Source organism: Urocitellus parryii, chromosome 4 (genome assembly GCF_045843805.1).
Source record: "Urocitellus parryii isolate mUroPar1 chromosome 4, mUroPar1.hap1, whole genome shotgun sequence".
Taxonomy (NCBI): domain Eukaryota; kingdom Metazoa; phylum Chordata; class Mammalia; order Rodentia; family Sciuridae; genus Urocitellus; species Urocitellus parryii.
This window is the reverse complement of record NC_135534.1, coordinates 141,773,096-141,794,115: the sequence shown is the minus strand read 5'-3', so window position 1 is coordinate 141,794,115 and position 21,020 is coordinate 141,773,096. Positions and strand designations below refer to the sequence as shown.

The following is a 21,020-nucleotide window of genomic DNA, read 5'->3' as shown; positions in this document are numbered from 1 at the left end:
TTTTCACAACTATGGAGCAAGGATGGAAGAATCTGTTTCAGAGAGTGGTTGGGAAGATTTATGTGTTAATGTCTGTTACAGCCATAGCATAGAGTAAGAGACCAAAAAATGATTGGTCGTGAGACAGTATTATTAATTCAATTTTCAAAATATGCCCATCTCTTTTCTGAAGAACAGGGGGTCAGACTGAAGTGAAAGAAAACCAGCAGCAGGCACAGCCTGTGTGTCAACTGAATCCACTTCACTGAGCAGCTGTGGGGCTGACTCAGAGTCTCTAGAAGCTTAACCCTTTGACTTTTATACTTCATCTTGCATTTCACAAATAGTTTATGCCCTTCTGTTTTATAACAGGTGCCAACTTTTTTTCCTTATCTTGGGTAGCTCCAGACTTCTTGTCTTTCCTTTCCCCAGCTGGATCTAGAGTTTTCTTACCTCATCTCTCTAGTAGTCTGAGACAGGAATTATTTCAACATGTGAAGGATCACATTCCCACCATCTAGCTGGCTTTAAAGTTAATACAGACCTGAAATGCATCACATAATTACAGATGTTGAACACTAATATCACATATCCCCCCGGGATTCTTCCAGAAAACAGTGATACTTGCCTCCCCACTTTGAATTATAGCACATCACAAATTCCCTTGACCTGGAGCTAACACTCTAAAACTATGCTCTCCTTTTGGTTGAGAAGTCTTTGAATGCCTCACAAGCCATCCTGTTCACTTTTAGGAATCCTGCCTGGATGCCCAATCCCAAACTGATAGCCCCACTGCTCTGCCATTTGCAGGCCCAATATCTTCTCTGAGCTTGAGTCCACCTGATCCCCAGGTGAAGGTCGGAGAGAGCCCTGACACTCACTGTATTCCTCTCAGAGGATCACTACCTGAATCCTTGAATCTTCTCTGCCTAGTCAGTGGCCCAGCCCCACCATCAACGATCTCCAGGAGAATGCCAGGTCCCACTCACTCTTCCCCAAGACAGCTTTGGTTTTTATCCACCTACTTTAGGGCCTGGCTTATTTGAAATAAAGCTGCCCTGCAAATTTAGCAGCCTTCAGAGCAAGCCATATACAGTGTCTCTCTTTTAGTACTACAGGGGCTGATGAGCCTCTCAGATCTATAGAACTGATGATGAGTTGGTCTCCATGAACTCCATGGAGCAGAGGAAAGGATGGGAAGCACTCCCCAACTGTTCTTCTCAATTGTAACACACTCCAGCTAATTAGATTATTTTCAAAGCTTCTTACTTCCAAGAAGTTCAAATGTCAGAAAGCCAGCAATTAAAAGTTGCATGATGATGCTTTTCTGGTAACTTGCTTCATGGGGCTTTGTATCTTTTTTCCTGATCATCAACTGATGCTTAGGGGCTTCCATCTGTTTCTGATTCCTTCCTGTGCTTCAAATATGTTATTAACACTCCCCAGCAGCTCATTTTGTGATCACCACTTGACCCAGAAACAAGCTTGAAGCAAAGGCTTGGCCTCTACCCCTGATCTCCAGGCAGCTCTATGTGAGTCAAAAAAAAAAAAAAGCCCTCTGCCCCATCTTCCACAACTGCATATTGTCTGAGGGCAAATGAGCATTCTAGGGGAAGAAGATTTAGTATTAAAGTTAACTTTTGAGATTTTGTTTATATCAGACCACCGACAAATCCGCTGCTAAGACTAGGTATTTAGTAAAACAATATAATCCCACTATGAGGACACTCAATATAATCACCCATGGTGACTCAGTTCATTACTATGATCCTTGCTTACTTTCAAGTTTTGTTTTATTTTTTAATAGACTTCATTTTTCAGAGGACTTTTAAGTTCACAGAAAAATTGAGCAGAAAGTACAGACATTTTTTTATATACCTCTCCCCCAATAAACATCAATGTCAACCAGATTCTAGTTTACACTAAGGGTCATTCTTGGTATTGTATATTTTATGGGTTTGGACAAATTTATACTGACACATATTCCCCATTGTAGTGTTATACAGAATATCTCTCCCTGCCCTGCCAACTGCTGATCTTTTTATTGTCTCCTTAGTTTTGCATTTTCCAGAATGCTGTATAGATGTACTCATAGTATTTAGCTATTTCATATTGGTTCCTTCACTTAGTAATATGCATTTAAGTTTCCTCTATGTCTTTTGGTGGTTCAGTAGTTCATTTCTTTTCAGCAATAATGTTCCATTTTCTTGATATGCCGCAATTTGCACCCATCACCTACTGAAGGACATCTTGGTTGCTTTTGTGCTTTAGTGGTTAGAAATAAAAACTGCCATAAACTTTTAGGTTTTACTATTATCTGCCACCTCATCCTACACATATAATAAATGGGCTAAGATTCTCTTGCAGCCACCCAAAAGTGCCGCCTTGAGATTCATTCCTGATGAATAATTTCATTTTGTGCATGGCAAATAGGAATACCACACCAATTCCTGAGCTTGATGGCCATCTGTAGATTTTGGATTTCCCTCTGTTTTTTTCTTTACTAAGTAGCAGAGGATTGACTAAGATTAAGAGCATCATGAGATTTCCTGTGGTCTCAAATCTCCATGGGAGAATGTTGAAGTATCCTTGTTTGTATGACATCAGAGTCATTTTTCACAGACTTTGTCTTCAGGGCTTAAAGATACAACCTGGTGCTGACAGAATCAGGACAGAACAGGGTGGGGACTAATCCACCAGCCTTAGAGTACTGAGAATTCTCTTCCTCTCCTTTTCTCCTGTCTGGCTTATTAAAGTTTGTCCCTATAGCACATGACCTCAGATAGTATCAGGTTCCAGTTATACAGGAACATTTTCTTCCTATTCACTTTTGGTTATGTGTTGTTAGTCACTTATTTTCATTAAGAAAATAAATTAATTTGTGTTTTTGAGACTCTATTTTGTATCATTTCAAACTCAGACAAAATCTGCTCCCATATTCCAGAGAACTGCCATATACTCTCCTCCTGAGTCTACAAAGCGTTAACATTTTGCCTTCTTTGCTTTAGCAACCATTTAAGAGTAGGTTGGGGTCTGGGGCTATAGCTCAGTGGTAGAGTGCCTGCCTAGCATGTGTGAGGCACTGGGTTTCATCCTCAGCACCACATATAAATAAAAAAGAAAGAAAGGAAGGAAGAAAGGAAGGAAAGAAGGAAGGAAGGAAGGAAGAAATTGTGGCCATCTACAACTAAAAATAAAAATAAAATAAAAGAGTAGGTTGCAAACACCAAGCCTTTACACTATGTATTTATAAAACCAAACATATTCAGCAACAGAACTAAAGAATGATTACAAAATTTGAGAAGTTTAATGCTGATACAATATTTTCAACTAACTTTCAGTTCATATGATGATTTATCCAATTGCTCCTATAGTGTCCTTAACAGCTCTCTGGATCAGGATTGAATTTTGGATCCCTCCTTGCATTTGGTGTCATGCCTTTTTCCCCCTCTTTAATCTAGGCCAGTTTCTAAATCCACCTGAAAGTTTTCTTTCTTTGAAAATTGACAAATTGAAAGCAAGTGAGTCTTTATCCCTAAACAGCTTCCTGTGCCGCCAGTTCACAGGAAGAACTTAAATGTCTCTCAAGATGATTACCCAGGTATACAAATTAGCATCCTCTCTCCCTGACCCCAGAATATTCTACCAGCATGCAGACCAGGATCACATTTAGCTAAACTGAACATGTCCCAAACTACTATAGTCACATCCCCTCTGGACTCAGAGGGCAATCTACAATCTAAATAGTGAGATTTATGAGTCATTTGTTAATAGGACTAGATGTTATTCTCAAAAGTGCAGATATCTTTTATGTTCCATTCCCTTCAGGTAATCTGGGCTGTGGTGATATTTATAGACCAAGATAAATAATACCAGAACTCTGCAAAGCCAGAATAATAGCAGCCCCCTGTTAGAACTGGTGCAACTTTTGAGCCAGGTGTGGTGGTGCGCACCAAGTGTGGTGGTAGTAGAATCCCAACTATTAAGAATTATAGCTACTATAGAATCCCAGCTATTCAGGAGACCAAGGCAGGAGGATCACAAGTTCAAGGCCAGCCTAGGCAATTTAGCAAGATCAGTCTCAAAATAAAAAATAAAAAGGGGCTGAAGATGTACAGCACCCCCCGGGCCCCATTCCTAGTACTGAAAAAAAAAATGGTATAGCTTGGAACTGTGTGGTTTGCAACTGAGTGTTGATTTTCTTCAACCAGATTAGCTCCTACTACCAAGGCCAATTATAAACAGATCCGGGCTATACTTCTGACAGAGATTCATCAACAAAGGAAAATTGTTTCTGGAAAATATTATCTTCAAAATAATATTTCTTACAGAAAAAAATGAGAATCTCTTAAAAATCCGTTCCTTTCTGTTTTAAACTTGAGTGAATTTTGAGCTGTCAAGGATATGAACAAATGCTCTGAATCTTTACATCTCAAGAGGAAATTCCTTTTGAAATCTGGTACTTATTTATTTTTAAGAGAATGTGAACAGGGCTTCTTCCTCCCCTCCCCATAGAGAGGAAAAGAACAATTTTCCTGTCATGTTGAAACATTGGTTTGATGCTACCCATCAGCCTGCCACTCAAGTAAAAATATTTTGTTGTGTTTTACCTCTACAGTCTCCCCTGGCACAACTGTAACCATGTCTGTCAGTCAGCTGATGTAGTCCTTTGAGGTCATTGGGCTTGACTATAACTTTGGTTCTCATTTTCTCAGAGCTTCCTTTCAGTGCTGTGGAAGCAAGCTGCAATTTTGAGGAAGATCTCTGCAACTTTTACCAAGATAAAGAAGGTCCGGGTTGGACCCGAGTGAAAGTAAAGCCAAACGTGTATCGGGCTGGAGATCACACTACAGGCTTTGGTAAGTTGGGAGTCTCACATGGGACATCTTGATGTGGTGTTCATGCATCATTGCCATTTTTACTCCTTACCTATGTCAAAATCGAAAGAAAGAGAAGGAGAGAGAAAGCAAGCAAGCCGGCAGGCAGGCAGGCAGGCATCTCTGAGAAAGTAATCAGTAATGTTGTGTTTGACCATTTTTTAAAATTGTAATTCAAGTTGGCTATACAAGCAAAAGTATCTGCCTATTAATTAAATAGTCAAGCCTTTGAAAATTATTTTGCTGTTCACTTTAGATGAAATACCCTTTCAAACTTATTGGATTCTGTTTATATGAATTCTCCAGAATAGATACATAGAGACAGAAGGCAGATTAGTGGTTGCCAGGGACTGGAGTGGGAGGAACTAAGGAGTGACTGTTTAATGGATACAGGGTTTGCTTTGGGGGTGATGAAATTGTTCTGGAACAAGATAGTTGTGATGGTTGTACAGTATTGTGAATGTGCTGAATTGTGCACTTTAAATTGTTAAAATTGTAATTGTATGTTATATATTTTATGTTGTGTGTAAAAATATATATCCTGGGAAGAAAAGATGCTACTAAACAATGGGTGTGATCTATGAGGAGCTCTTAGAAACCAGTTTGAGCACCTTGTACATGGATTTATATTACTTTAATGACATCCTTTGTGGATCTCACCCCAGGAGAGACTGGTAGAGATAATTTCATCGCAAGGCACACACTGTCTCATTCATTTATTCATTAGGTATCCTGGTGAATTGACTCTGATGCCAATAAATCTGAAGTTACAGGTCTCCTCACTTGCACAGGCCCTGAGAAAGGGCTTAGAAGGGGCCATCATAACATTGAACCTGAATCTCTTTTCTTAGAGATTTCCCAATTTGTAGAAATGCAGGCCCTAGAAAAACTATTCTGACCTGACCACATGAATGCCCAGAATATACAGTAATGGTGAGTCAGATATGAATCCTCCTCTTGCTGGCTGACAATCATTTCAATGGATAAGAGAAATGTTAGAAAAATGTGTACACAATACACTTCTCAGGAAGAAAATTATTCCTGCCGGGTAGGAAATCTTCCTTTCCACCCTAGTTTCTGTGGCTGGAGCTGAGAATTACACTGACATAAGACATATAACAGGAGAAAAACATACACATTTTATTTAGTATGTTTACATGTACACAGAAGTCTTCATAAGAAAAAATGAAGAATTAAAGAAACACATAGGCCTGAGAGCTTACTTATCAATTTTAATGAAGAATGATTAAACTGTGCAGAAGTGACAAGACAAAGGAAAAGGGTTGAAGCTTCCAGGGATTCTAAATTATGAGAAAGTGACTAGGACATAAGTGGGGGAAAGTAATGGAAGATAAGGGTTATTTTAGTAGGTTTGTTTGTACAAATCCACTTTAATATCATCTCCCAATAGAAAAAATATTAACTCCCAGTCCCTGGTGATTAGAATACTCTTTCATTCCTGGAACAGGGTGCTGGGAAAACACCTTGTTCATGGGAAGTTTTATGACATGGTTTTAGATAGAAAGAGGGAGGGCAGAGAGCCCTGCTGTCGCAGGGTCAAAGGTGTGATTTATGCAGTCCAGGGGGAGAAATAAAAAAATGTCCACGCATTTCTGCCCTACTCAGTGCTTTTTTCACCTAAATCACTCAATACAATTTCACTCTATAGGTTCTTAATCAAGGAAATGACAATCCTTAGTGCTAGGCACTGCAATAGACATAATCAATTCACAGCAAACAATTCTAGATTAACTCTAAGCACTGCAAACACACTTAATTGTGACAGGCTAATTGACAGACATTCCCTCTGCATGCTAAGTGACTTGTTTGTGCCTGTCAGATCAAAAGTCTCAAGCCTTAGGCTTAAAGTCCAGCAGATGCACACTCAGACCAGGAACAGGTCTGATCAGGTCAGGAACCAAGGCAGGCTTCTCCTGGGAGGGCTGTAGGGAGAAGTTGCAGCTCTCAGGGTAAAGATGTGGCTATAGAGTCTGAGAGGTGAGGAAAATGCAGAGGATCAGCAACCAATGAAAAGTATTGGGATGTCAGTCCAGGTCCTCATCAGGCTCTCAGCATGAGGGCATCATTGTCAATTGGCTGAATGTCTGTTCATTTTTTCCAATATTTATATCAAATTTTTGGGCTTTTGACCCCTCTTTTAATCTTTATCAGTTGCCACCAGGTCTCTCAGTGACATCATTTACCCTGGGGTTAAAACATCTGGTCTGGTGGTCCCCACACTGATCTTTTCACCTTTCCTTCTTATCGGGTAAGGATAACCTGCCAGAGGCTTCACTCTTGAGTTTATCAGGGTAGGGAGAAGTGACTTGTTTGTGCCTGAGGGCCATACTGGAGGGCTCCAGTAGGCTTGGCTGGTGAAACTGCAGGTTTCAAACTGGACTTTTAAAATGGCTCAGGCTTAAGTCCATCCTTACACTTTCTGCCTCTGCTGTTTCTCAAGTATTCTTCAACTCAAAATAATCAGCACTCCAAAGAGGCTCATCTGGCAGCAACACATCTGATCTCCTTCAGTGAATATGAGAATCCAGAGAGGAACCTGACTTGGCTTGGGGATTCAGGGAAGGTTTCTCTGAGGGAAGTTGCAATTAGCTGAAAGAGTGTGAGTAACCAAACAGAGGAGACGTGTCTGTAAAGGTTTTGAAAAGAGCTGATCACACCAACACATAGGAAGGTTAGCATGACTGTACCATGGGGAAGTGGTGGTGAGAGTGGAGGACATGAAGTTATTGAGGGAGATAGGTTATGGATGCAGCAGACCAGAGTAAGTGCTGGGAATTTGATCATAAAGAAAATGAGAATGTAATGCCAGATTTGTGGGACCCCAGTAGACCTCCAGGAGCTGAATCGATGCAATCACACAAGAGTCTTTATTGCAAGCTTGAACCTGGACTCAAAATCGTTTCTGATGCAGTGGTCCCAAGGAGTGAGTCCTGGTCCTTTGTTCAGTGAGATTTTATAGGTTTTGGGGGGATACTCTATGCATCATTTCACACCACAGGAAAATCAAACAACTCTTAACATTGATTAGCGCATTCACTTGGCGGGAACAAGTTGTGTAAGGGTGATTGGTTAGTACAAGAGGGGGATTGGTTTGAACTGATTGGTTTAATCCATGAGAGGTGTACATGCTAAACTACATGGTTTCCTGCATGTTATCAACCACCCAGACTACTGGGGGGTCATCTGGCATCCCAGGTATTCTCCCTGTCTCATGCTGATTGGTGGTGGCTAGGGGGTTCCTATGGGTCCTCACCTAGCCTAACTGAGTCAGGGACACCTGGCTCTGCAGATCTCTCCTGTTATTTACAGACAAACAACTCAGCAGGTGGCTATCTGCTCAGGAGTGCTCTGTGGGTTTTTCCAAGGACAAGGGTCACGCTCCCTCCCTCTGAACAGGCCTTGAGTTAGGAGCTATTTTAAAAAGTGGAGTCACATCAGTTTCTCAAGAAGCCATTGAAAGATTTTGAGCAGAGAAGATAAGGATTAAATTTAGGATTCTTAAAGGTTGTTCTGGCTCTTGAGTGGCCACCATATTAATCTGCTCCGGCTGCAGTGACAAAGTACCTCAGACAGAGCTGCTTAAACAACAGAAATGCATTGTCTCATAGCTCTGCTAGCTATTTGAAGGCCTAGGTGCCGCAGGGTTGGTTTCTGGAGAGGCCTCTCTTCCTGGCTTGCAGGCAGCTTCTTTCTCACTGTGCCCTCACATGTCCTTAAGAGGAAAGAGAGTGAGCTTTGGTATCTCTTCCTCATCTTATAAAGTGAGTTAAATAACTGGTTAGAACTAAACTGTAGAGCAAACACTGAGGTGCACAGAAAGAAAAAATAAATAAAAACAGGAGGATGAGCAGAAAAGGGAATAAAAACTAATGTGTTGATTTTTTTTTTCTTTTCTGCCCTGGCTTTCTAGGATACATAGACCTATTTTAAGTTGACTTTGTGGGTGGAAGGACAGGTGGGAGGGAGAGGTTCCTGTCCTTCTTTATGTTATTTAGAAGAAATAAGGGAAGAACATAGATCTTCAGCACCCTCTGATTGGAAACCTATTCTTTGGGGACAGGTTTAAACATGATCAGAAGAGGAGTAGGGTCTATCTAGACACACAAATGCCACAAAGCCTGTCAGACCAGCTAGCCATACTTTCCAGCCCTACTGGTTACTGCAAAGAGAGGAAGAAAAAGTAAACTCTGGGCCTTCCATTCACCATGACCTGGTACTATGTATACCACCTAAGTCAGCCCATTCACACAGGCAGCTCTTAGCCCCAAGCTGACTTCATCCCTTTCATTTTATGAAAAGTGTTACTCTTAACTGATGACTAGAATCTGGGCCTATGAAGTAGGAAATCTATACTAGTTCATGAAAATGACTTAGGATTGCAGAAAGTTTCATTTGCAATGGAGGCACATGGATGTTTTTTATCACTTAAAAATCCCTTCTTGGGGCTGTGGTTGTGGCTCGGCTGTAGAGCCCTGATCTAGCATGTGCGAGACCCTGGGTTTGATCCTCAGCACCACATAAAAATAAATAAATAAAATAAAGGTATTGTGTCCAACTACGTCTAAAAATTAAGTATTTTTTAAACGTTTCTTGCATTTGTAGCCTATGGGAATAGTTTCTGCTGGTAAATCCCACTACCTTTAGCCACATTTGCCGCTTGATAATCTGGGGTAGATTATTTTGCCTTGCTGTTACACTAAATGCTTTGTCTTGTTGACAGGATATTACTTGCTGGCCAACACAAAGTTTACTTCTCAGCCTGGCTACATTGGAAGGCTTTATGGTCCCTCCTTACCTGGAAACTTACAGTATTGCCTACGTTTTTATTATGCCATCTATGGGTTTTTGAAAATGAGTGACACCTTAGCAGTTTATATCTTTGAAGAAAATCATGTAGTTCAAGAGAAGATTTGGTCCCTGCTTGAGTCCCCAAGAGGTGTTTGGATGCAAGCTGAAATCACCTTTAAGAAGCCCATGCCTACCAAGGTATAGTAGAACCAATACATCTTTTTTCCATTTGCAATTGTTGGACTGGACTAGTGAATTCCTGTTTAGTCACTGTCGGCTGGTAATGTGTTATGTCCCTTATATTTAGGCTCTCAGCCCTGCCCCCACACACTACCCAAGCCATATACAAATTATTCCTTCAGTTCTTCTTCAATCTGGGTCTCCAGATCATGACTATCCAGGGAGTTTGGTTATTTTTCATTTAAGGTCTCCTATAGATTGTCCTCGGTCTATAGTATATGAAAACATTCCCCTCTCCGCCCCCTCTCTCTCTCTCTCACACACACAAACACACACACACACACACACACACACACACACACACACACATGATAAGAATGCTTGGATTTAAAAACAGATGAAATCACTGAGCCTGCTCCAGCGTTAAATCTTTAAGGTCAACAACTGAGAACAGGATGTATGCTCAAAGTATAGATCCAATCCTGCCCCAGTCAGAGAATTTACATGAGGGATTCATCATGTAAATTCTGATAGCAACAAGAATACAAAACACCCTTATTGCAGGGGAAAGGCAAAAAAAAAAAAAAAAAAAAAAGCCTAATCTCCTAGGCTTCCTAACTCATAAACTTAAGAAAATTTTACAGATATAATAAATTCTGTCAACTATAACCAGAAAAGAAACTAGTGTGGAAAGATCCATTTTGTTTCAGTCTATCAATTAATCAACAAATATTTCTTGAGTCTCCTCCTGTGCAAGATAAGGGTCCACAGAAACATGAAAAAGGTCCTTTTCTCCAAACAGATGATTGGTACAATAGGAGTTATGAATGAATTAATGAATCAGTTGATCACATTCATTGTCCAGGAAATGATCAAAGTCCAGGCTCCCTAGGAAAAGCTTCAAACCTGGGAAAGTAGGAGAACATCTTCACAAATCTTTGTAGCCTGAACTTCTCTTAGTTACAACCACCTGGATAGAATCATAGCTGTGTCCATCTAGAACTTCTTGTTAAAGAAATGTCGTACATGGGGTTGGGGCTATAGCTCAGTGGTAGAGTGCCTGCCTTGCATCCATGAGGCATTGGGTTCAATCCTCAGAACCACATAAAAATAAATAAATAAAGATATTGTGTCCATCTACAACTAAAAAATATTAAAGATAAAAAGAAAAAGAAATGTTGTACATCATTCCTGTTACAGTGTTGCTTCGTTACTTTTAATCCATTGGATCATCCACCAGGGCATAATTAAATCTTTAAAATGATTATTCAGATCTCTAAAAATCCCTGCAAAATTATTTTCCATTGCTAGACAAGAATGGTGTGGCATTCACACCATTAGGCTCCATGGCCTATTGACTTCTTTCTTTCTTTCTTTTCTTTTCTTTTTTTTTTTTTTTTTTTGTGGTGCTGGGGATTGAATCTAGGGCCTTGTGCATGCAAGGTGGCCTACTGATTTCTAAAGAGTTGAACAAATTTATAATACCAGAATAGAAGCATACAAGTTTCTGCCTCAATCTCACAGGCACTGCTTGTTGTTATTTTGTGCTAATTAAATAGGTAGTATTATGATAGGTATCCCTTTCTTAATTTCATATATGATTACCTGATTTAACTGAAATATTGGGTTCAGCTCTTCAGGCCAAAGAGGAAGCATATTGGTGTTTCTGGTGTAGTTATCACTTGTAACCTGGGCTCATGATTATTAAGCTTATTGCCTGGGCAATTCCAAATATGTTCTCAATAGGAAATGTCATCTGACACTTACAGCATTATTGAACTTCCTCTTTGATCTATTGGTCCTGGAGAAGTCTGGGTTTCTCTGTATCTTAGAGGGATTCCCAAAGACTTAATTTGCCACTACCAATTATTTAACTTATTCAGAGAGTTATAGCAACACATACACATGCACATATATACATGAACAGGCATGTGCCAGATTCACATAATTAGGGCTGCACCAGAAAGGATGGAATTTTTTTTTTTATGTTCCACACTATTTTAGTTAGCTTTTGCAACACTGTGACCAAAATACCAGATAAGAATAATTTAAGGGAGGGAAAGTTTATTTGGGGCTCATGATTTCAGACTCTCAAAGCACAGATGGCCAACTCTTTTCCTCTGGGCCTAAGGTGAGGCAGCACATCATGCAGGAAAGGCCCAACAGAGGAAATCTGCTCAGCTCCTGATGTTATGCTCGAATTCGGGACCCCAAAAAGACCTCCAGAGACCCAGATCGATGTAAGCAGCAAAGAGGTGTTTATTGTGAGCTAGCTCGGTCCTCCCCGCACACACAGCAACTGGTGACGCTGAGAGGCCCCGAGCCCAGGGTTTGCGGCAGTTTTATACATTCTTTGGAGGAGGCAGGGACCCCCACAAACATCATAGCATCTCTTAGCAAATCATCACACACCGCGGGAAAATCAAACAACAACTCTAAAACATGAGTAGCATATCAAGTGTCGGGAAAGAATCTGGAAAGGATTATTTGTTAGTTCAAGGGGTTGACGCACTTAAAATTGATTGGTTTAAACTGTGAGGGTGTCACAAGGCGGGTACGTGCCAAGCTGCAGGGCTTCTAGTTTAGATATTGGTCACCACACCTAGGTGGGGGCCATCTGGAATTTCAGATATTTCATATCTTGGCCTATCTTAGGGGATCACCATCTGAGGCTTTTCCGAGAACTGTTTCCACAGGGCTTTTCTGTGTTATTTTCCTAACTTTAGGACTGCAGTAGGTCAGAGGTTAAGTTTCAGAGCAAAATGAGGTTCCAAGTAGAATGAGGTTGCTTAGGTCTTTCAATGACAGGGTCAGGAAGGAGAGAGAGAGAGAGAAAGAGAGAATGGGGGCCCTACAGGAAAGAACAAGCCCACCCCGCCACCCCACACACACACCCCCACCCCACTCACACCCCTACTCTCCCCAACCCCTATAATTCACCTCCTCCAGCGGCACCACCTACTACAGTTACTACCCAGTCATTCAAACTAGGATGGATTAGGTTACAACTCTCACAATCCTCTGAGCTCTCACAATCCAACCACTTTACCTCTGAACATTCCTGCATTGAACCTCGAGCTTTGAGGTGACACCTCATATCCAAACCATAACAAAAACCTTGTTTTGCTGATTTTTTTTTTTAAAAAAGGATATAATAAGTGTTTTGTTCATTCATTTGTCTTTCAGGTTTTCATTCATTTATCCATTCACTTATTTATTTCTTATTCAGGTACCATGTGTTGGGTATATGCTCAGTGCAAGGGATATAAAGAATAAGGTTCAGATTCTATCCTTGAGAAGGAGATCACAGGTAATAGGAGATTAATATAAGCAACTAACTATAGTGCAGCTGTCACTGTCCCATGAAAGAACTGCACAGGAAAATAGAGGAATAGGTCGGATAATGGTTATAAAAAATAATGACAACTCTTAATTATAGTGTACTAGTAAATAATATTAAAAAATAACAATGATAACTAGAGACCCAGCTGAGCTAATGTTTGTAAGATTAAGGTTCAGACTTTGCTGGATTCTAACTCCTGCTCATCACCCTACTCTTCTCCCCCTACACTCTGTTGGCAAACACTTGGATTATTTAGGAATCTGCTCATTCCCTGCTCCTTCCTGACTCCCACGGAATTGGAGCAAACCTCCCAGTATATAAGGGTGTCCAGAAAATGTGTCCTTTTGTCTGCTCACAAGTCTCCAGCAACAGCACTGTCCCTTCCCAGAGACAGGGAGTGATGGATCCAGACCCAGCGGGGCAGGGAAGTTCTAAGAGCCCTGAGAAGGAGCTAGTCATGGATTCAGCTCCATGCACATGAGGAGAGGATACAATTCAATACCACAAACCTCTGGATACATGTCTGAGGGTGGCCTGTAGTTCTTTGCAGATCCCTGATAAAGAGTGAGGGGACCACTTGTCCCTGATAGAGGCATGTATTAAGTCAGGAGGAAACTAAGTCCACTAAAGTCCACGTTAGTGTCCATCTACAACTAAAAAGGTATTTTAAAACATATACAGGTGGAAATGAACATATAAAAACTATTTAAGATGAGAGCTGGGGTTGTGGATCAGAGCAGAGCGCTTGCTTCACACATGTGAGGCCCTGGGTTCGATCCTCAGCACCACATAAAAATAGGGAAACTAAATAAAGATACTGTGCCCATCTATAACTAAAAATTTTTAAAATATATTTTCTAAATAAGCTATTTAAGATGAAAGAGAAAATGAAAATTGAGAGTTTTCATCCCTACTCCCTATTGCTGAATTCAGACTCCAATTCCAGGTCTTGTTTTTCTCTTCTTGTTTTTTTTTTTTTTTTCCTGATTTTCCCCTTCCCTAGCTCCAGTGTCTTGTTCTCTGCCTTTAATCACCCTGAACAATCAGTTCCTGGAACATACTCAGCTCTTTCTAGCTTGAGTCGTTGCACACACTGTTGCCTCTGCCGAGACTCTTCTTATTTATGTCTCAGCTTAAACCTCAAATCTCAATTCCTCAGAGAATCTTTCTCTGACACCACTCCCGGGAACAGATAAGGGTTTCCTGTGCACCCTGTACTTCTCCTTCATCCTCCTGAAGAAAGCATAGACACAATGTCTCTGATTTCAAATCCTAATTCTACCACTTACTAGCTTTACAATCATAAATCAGCTTTCTTAATTTCTTTCTTCCTATTCCATCCAGAACCTAAAATCTAGCAAACTCCTGGCACACAGTTGATGCTCAATGGCTGTTATTGACTGCCACATTCTGACTTTTGAATAGGGGTTATGGACTCTCATTAAAACCCCCTGGGGAGCTCTTCAAGTGCTAACATTTTATCCCTAATGAAGGAAAGAAAACGCAGAGATGAGATTAGCCTGCAGGAAGTCTGTGAGGCCATCCTCCTGGAATCACTACAGAAGGAAGGGAAAGGAAAGAAGCAGAACTAGGCAAAGCAGGCTTTGGACTTGTCAGTGGAGGTCTCAGCGGACCTACAGTGACTCTGAAGCTCTGTGCCCTTTCTCAGTTGTGCCTGGTTGAGCAGTCCTGTCTTCAGTGACATGCATCCGTCAGTCATAAGATGCTGGCTGCCACAGGAAAAACAATGGCATTATCTTGGACAAGACAGCATGCTTCAGGTGAGCACTTTCCAAGGAAGGCCCACATGTAGGATGAGAGAATCACTCGAATCCCAGTCTGGGAATCAGTATTTTACTAAGTGCCTCCAGTTGATTGTTATATGCAATGCAATAGCAAGAACTGTTGCTCTAAATGACTAACCATGATAAAAACGGGAAAGGAAATAAGAAAGACTTTCAGTCTAGTATTCAGCTAAGCTATACTGAAACCAGGCATGGCAGACCAGCAGGTTTCATAGTGGTTAAAGACCTAGGCAAGTGCGTGTATGTGGAAGGTCCTTGTCCAGGTTTCCACCCTGAAATGCTGAGAGACAGTCCTCTGAGCCCATGGCTAGGTGGCAACAGACTTGGGTGAGTGGTCTTCCTGCCCCTGGAAAGATAGAGACAGAGCTGTGGTGTTTGTGTATACCACTTAATCTGGGAACCCCTTTCAAAGCCTAAAGATAAAAGTTTTCCAGAAATATGACACTATAACCTATGTCATATTTGATTGTTTCCCACATGTGGTTTCTGTCCACAGACAGAACATGTGTCTCCAAATATTCTTGCCATTTAGAAAGGAGTGTTAAGTCACAGAGCACCTAAAATTAGCACAGGACAAATACTTGTCAGCTGTTACAGGTTGTCTGGAAGCTTCTATTGGCTGTTCTCTATGGTTTAGTAACTCAGTGCATATTTTAACTTATTCCAAACTATGACAGTTTAAGAGATTTTTCTGAGCATATTGAGCTTAGCATACATTTTGCAATAGCTGGAATTTATAACGACTGATTCTTAAATGAACTTTTTGGAACTTCTAGAGAGTTCCAGTTCAACTCAGGTCAGAACCAGGGGAAAAAAAATGGCTCTTTATTAAGTATTTACTTTGAAACAAGCAGCAGTCTCTTGTTCAATCCTTAAACAATATGCTACAACACCATATTCCAAATTTACAGGTGAAAAAAACGAGTTTCAACAAGTTAGTTTGATTATTCCTATTTCCTTAGCACTGTCTTCCTAATTCCAGACAAAGTCCTTAAGGAATATCCTTAAAATTCATCTCAGATGTGTCCCCTTTCTATTTCCTCAGCCATCCCCAAGACAAAACCACCACATTGCACCTAAACTCCTTGGAAATCCTCTCAGATGATTTTTCTGCTTCTACCTAGTCCTTTCCTATACTCCACACGCAGCAGCCAGAATCACATTCTTGAAACAGGAGTCAGATTGTGGCACTTCCTGCATGAAACTGTCCTAGGATCTTTACAATAGAAGTTTCTTCCATCACTGTGGCTTACAAGGCCTTGCACAATCTGGACTCTGCCTTTGTTGTTGACTTCATCTCCCTCTCTCTGCCTATGATCACAGAGGCACCCAGTCCACACAGTCACACAGCCTTCTCTCTGTCCCCTGGATCGCAAAGCCTTTCTTTTGTCATAGCCTTGGCCTAGTCGTGGGCTGCTCATTCCCCAGCTATTTTCTAGTCTGGCAAGGTTCACATCCTTCTGTGCCAGGCTAAGGGCTTCCTGTCAGAAAAGAACTTTACTGACCACGTGGCCTCTAACTTCCTTCTCTATCCTCAGATTATTCCTCATCATATTGCTTATGTATTTTATGCATAGCAGTTATCCCAGTCTGAAATTATCTAATTTGTTTACTTGTACATTTTCCATCTCTGGTATTTTATGACAATTTAACCTTCACGAGGACAAGGACCTTGTTAGACTCATTCATCTTGCATCCACACCATCTGGCACTGGGCCTGGTACAAAATAGATCATCAGAAAAATTCTGCTCAATACATTTTCTTTGATATATACCCACTCAATGAATGATCGAAGAAATGAATGAGTGAGCTTTCTAAGGTTGGTAAGTGGCACAGCAGTCAGCTCCAAAGCCTGCTCCTTGGTGCAAGGATCTTTGAGAGATCCAGGTCTCTCTCCAGGCCTAGGGAAGGAGAAAACGATGCTCCCCAAACCCACCTTATGGCATGGGCATGTTCTGTTATTGTATCTAATTCCCATAGCCTCCTGTAAAAGAAGGTAAGTATCTCTTTTTAGTGAGCTTGTTTCCTAGAAAGCATGTAGACTAGTCCAAGGTCACCCAGCTTTCTACTAGAAAGAAATGCCCCCAATGGGGACCCAGCATACTTGTCACTATTGTGTGAAGAACCTTTCTGCCTGTGTTTTGTGTCCTCATCACCCCAATTCTAAAAGCCAGTCAAGTATGGTCCGTTAGAGCCCAGCTCAAAGGGAGTGCCTGCTTTCATGAGCACCATATTCTTCTCCCTAGTGGTGGTCACAGAGCTCTGCACAGCAAGGGCCAAGCCTGGGCAGAACTATAGAGAAGTCTGATCCTTCAGCCTCTCTCCCCTTTCTTGTCCCTCACTCCAGATGCCCACATTCTAACCTCATCTGAGCCTTCCCACGTGGTCTTCCACTCCACAAGTTTCTTTGCCTTTCTTTCCCCTGTCAATACTTACATAGGCCATTTAAAGGTCACAGAATAATTAAATTAATAACTCCTTGCTATCTTCTTTAAATAGTCTAATTTTAGCAAAAATTATAATATATAGTTCTATTTAAGGAATTATAGCAATGGTAAGAATTTCCCTTAGACCATTCTAGCAAAGTAGTGGTATGGACAGATTCGGTGTAATATTACCACAGCTGCCGAAAGTGGGGGCTTTTACTGAACTGTTTCCAACACTCCATTTGATGCCACAACTACCCAAGAAGGAAAGCATTACCGCCCCTCTTAACAGATGTGAAAAGCTCAGGCAGAAAATTAAGAACTTTGTTCAACATCACATAGCTATTAAATGGCTCCAGGACTTCTTAACTCCAGAATCCATGCTTTTTATACAATGCTTAAAGGTCTCCAGGCTTTTCCTGGCTAATGCCAAAAGTGCAAAATCAGGTGAGAAGGGGAACTCAGCCATAATTCACAAGATCTATTAAAAAAATTAAAAAGAGAGCTTTCTTATTGACTCTGGTTGTTCTGTTATAGAAATAAGTTTGGTTCCTTGGAGGGATTAGAATTCAAGGTGGTTCAACACGGACTATGGAGGGCTATGAGTTGGAGGGTTAGTTTAATGCTTGAGACTCTTGGCTGTGGGTTCTTTGCCACTTATGGCTTGATAATTTGGGCTAGTTAGGTGACTTTGTAATCTGTGAACCTATGTAACATTTGCCTTTCTTCCACATGTAAAATGGGCATGCTCACAGTACCTACTTTGCAAGATTTGGGCAAAGATCAAATGAATTCACAGTGAAAGCCCTTGGCATATTACTTGGCACATCAGTAGCATTTATTAAATTTGGCTGAGTAGAGAGAGCGAGACTAAAGAATGATTTTCTAGGTCACAACATTTATTTAACACATGGATAATTCTGCACCCTGATATTTGCTATGAAGTTCTGTATTTTTTAAACTAAAAATCAGGAGGTCAGAGTTCAATCTTTTTTAGAAGCACTAGACTTTTTAAAGAAACAACAGCTTTTGCACAATCATGAACACCTACAACAACATTTTTAACACTTAAGAAATTTTTTGCAAGGTGTAAATTGTGAAATCGTTCTCTGGGGCTGTTTTCTCCAGCACTTTACTGAATAGAGGGTAGGTGATCCAGTTACCTTGAACTTGTTTATATACCAGAGAATAAAATGTTGAGAAAATAATTCACTCCAAAGTGCTTTTCCTAAAAGCCAAATGCCAGGAAAGACTACAGTGATTGTCAGAAATTCCATATGGATGGAGTACAAATGGTTATGCCTTAAAATCCCCAGTTTAACATATTCTTGGTCATCACAGCACAAATGTTAAGTCCTGCAATACCTTCTGGCCTGCAGCCTGTTTTTCCTTTCACAAAAGTCTTTCAGTTGCCTGTTAATTAGAAGTCCAGGGAGGAACTCAATATCATTTTCATTAAATATTTCTTTGGCGGGGGGGAGTTAAACAGCCTATAAATGAGACAATGACCAGGCATTCCATTTCTTCCAATCTGACGTAATGATCTGGTCTAAATTAAAATCTTCATGGTAAACCCATCTAAAGTCACTTATGCATTTGGGAGAAAGCCCCATCTTGCCAGTCTGAAAAATATGAATACATATTTTCACTGGGTGAGGAACCTCTGTCAGCCTTTCTCTGGGTTTGTCCCATGGAACACACTTCCCTTGAGATGTTCCATTGAACAAGGGTTCTGTGATTACATAAGTTTGAGGAATTCAGTGACATAAATTCTTGATATGGTCTCCGTTAAAGAATCTTGCTTAGCCTCTCAAGGTGGCAATTCCCTCAAAGCATATGATCTACCACCTTTGTCTTGCATAGTTCCTATTGATGTCACATGACACTACACTCAGAGCACTTACCATGTTATATTGAAACTGTCTGCTTACCTGCTTGTCTCCTTAAGTCAGACTATAAGCTTCTGGAGAACAAGGATCTATGTCTTCTTTATTTCTTTATTTGTATTTCCAGTGCTAATACAATTTCTGGAACAGGGTAGATACACAATAAATAGTTAAGAAAGATAACTGTCAATGGATATGCATTAATAGCAAGGGAATTATTTTGTTAAAAGAAGAATAAAAGTGTATTAGTCAGCTTTGGGTCACTGTAACCTAAATGCCCAACAAGAACAACTTAGAGTTTATTTTGGCTCAAGTTTCAGAGGTCTTAGTCCATAGATGACCAACTTCATTGCTTTGGGTTGGGAAGGTGGAAGAACATGGCAGAGGACATCAGCTAAGCTCTTGGGAACAAGAAAGCAGAAGAAGCCAGGGACAAAATATGGAATTCCTAAGGCATGCCCCCAGGGACTGCCTCCTCCAGTCATGCCCCACCTGCCTATGGTTATCACTCAGTAACCCATTCAAGTTATTAGTCCTTTAGATGGATGAATCCATTGATTAATCTAATAATTTTACCACCCATATTAACACACAAACCTTTAGAGGGTCACCTCATATCCAAACCATAATAGAAGATTAAAGTTTCTCCACTGAATTAGAGAAATAAAACTTAGTGGCTAGCTCCTGAGAAAAGTGTCCTCCAAAGAACTTCGGTGTAATTCCTTAGTAATACAAATATCCTGTTAGAATGCATATAAGGGCATACATGTACATATATGCATGCTCTGAGAACTTTTAAGATTTTTATTTACTAAAAACAAGATCTGTGACTCTTCTCTTTGAAACAAGTTCCCATCCTTACATTGCACCATTTTCCTTTATCTGAGGAACCTCTATCAGGTTTCACCGGTGCTCCCAATTCTCCTGATTCCTTCCCTGCCCACCAACACAGTTCCGTGGTCAGTGTCTTGCTTGTTTCCACTTGTTCTACCCATCCATACATCTTCCTGGCTTCATTCATCACCTTGGTCCTCCTAACCCATGGGAACCCTCAGCTGCTGCTTTTGTCTTTTCCCCAGGCTTCTCAGCACACCTGGAGAAAGTAAGACTAACCACTGTCCCATTCTGTGCTGCTGGGAAAGCCTTTCATTCATCTTATTCATCTCGTCTCCCACTGACTTTTTTGTTCTCCACCCTAGACATTCAGATCCAAAAATCTTGCATTTTCACTCACAAGTTTTCAGCTTGACCCCAACCCTGTTGTTTCTTAGGGTGTGACCTCATGGGCTTATTTCCCAGAAGGATAAAGACATTCAACATGAACCCCTTTAGTTCTGTTCCTCTCTGAATCTTCACCTGCCACCTTCATTTCCTGATTAATCTGACAAAAGGAGGTATTATCCTTACTCTTAGTCAGTTCGCCCATCTCTACTTTTGATCTCACCCTCCTGCTTCCCCTGGGACTGTATTTCATAAATTATTCCCTCTCAAATCATCAATCTCCATCAGTCACAGTGCCAACATATGTGGGTCTCCTGCACTCAACACAGATGAACAACAAACCTTCCTTTCATCTCTGTACATTTAAGCTGCACCCTATCCCATACCTTTTGCCTTCATGCTTACTGAAAGATGGATCGTCAATTACTGTCTGCTCTGGTGCAGTTTTTCATTTCTCAAATCCTCAGACTCTGCCCTCTGCATTTCTCCTCCA

General features: G+C 40.8%; 1 protein-coding gene across 1 annotated transcript in view; it reads left to right on the top strand.

The window, feature by feature from the left end:
• Positions 1–21,020, top strand: part of Mamdc2 (MAM domain containing 2) — a 162,956-nt gene that overhangs the window by 100,641 nt on the left and 41,295 nt on the right. The window contains exons 8-9 of the mRNA XM_026389255.2: positions 4,695–4,838; positions 9,598–9,863. Coding sequence (XP_026245040.2) covers positions 4,695–4,838; positions 9,598–9,863 — 410 coding nt within the window. The remainder of the gene's footprint in view (positions 1–4,694; positions 4,839–9,597; positions 9,864–21,020) is intronic.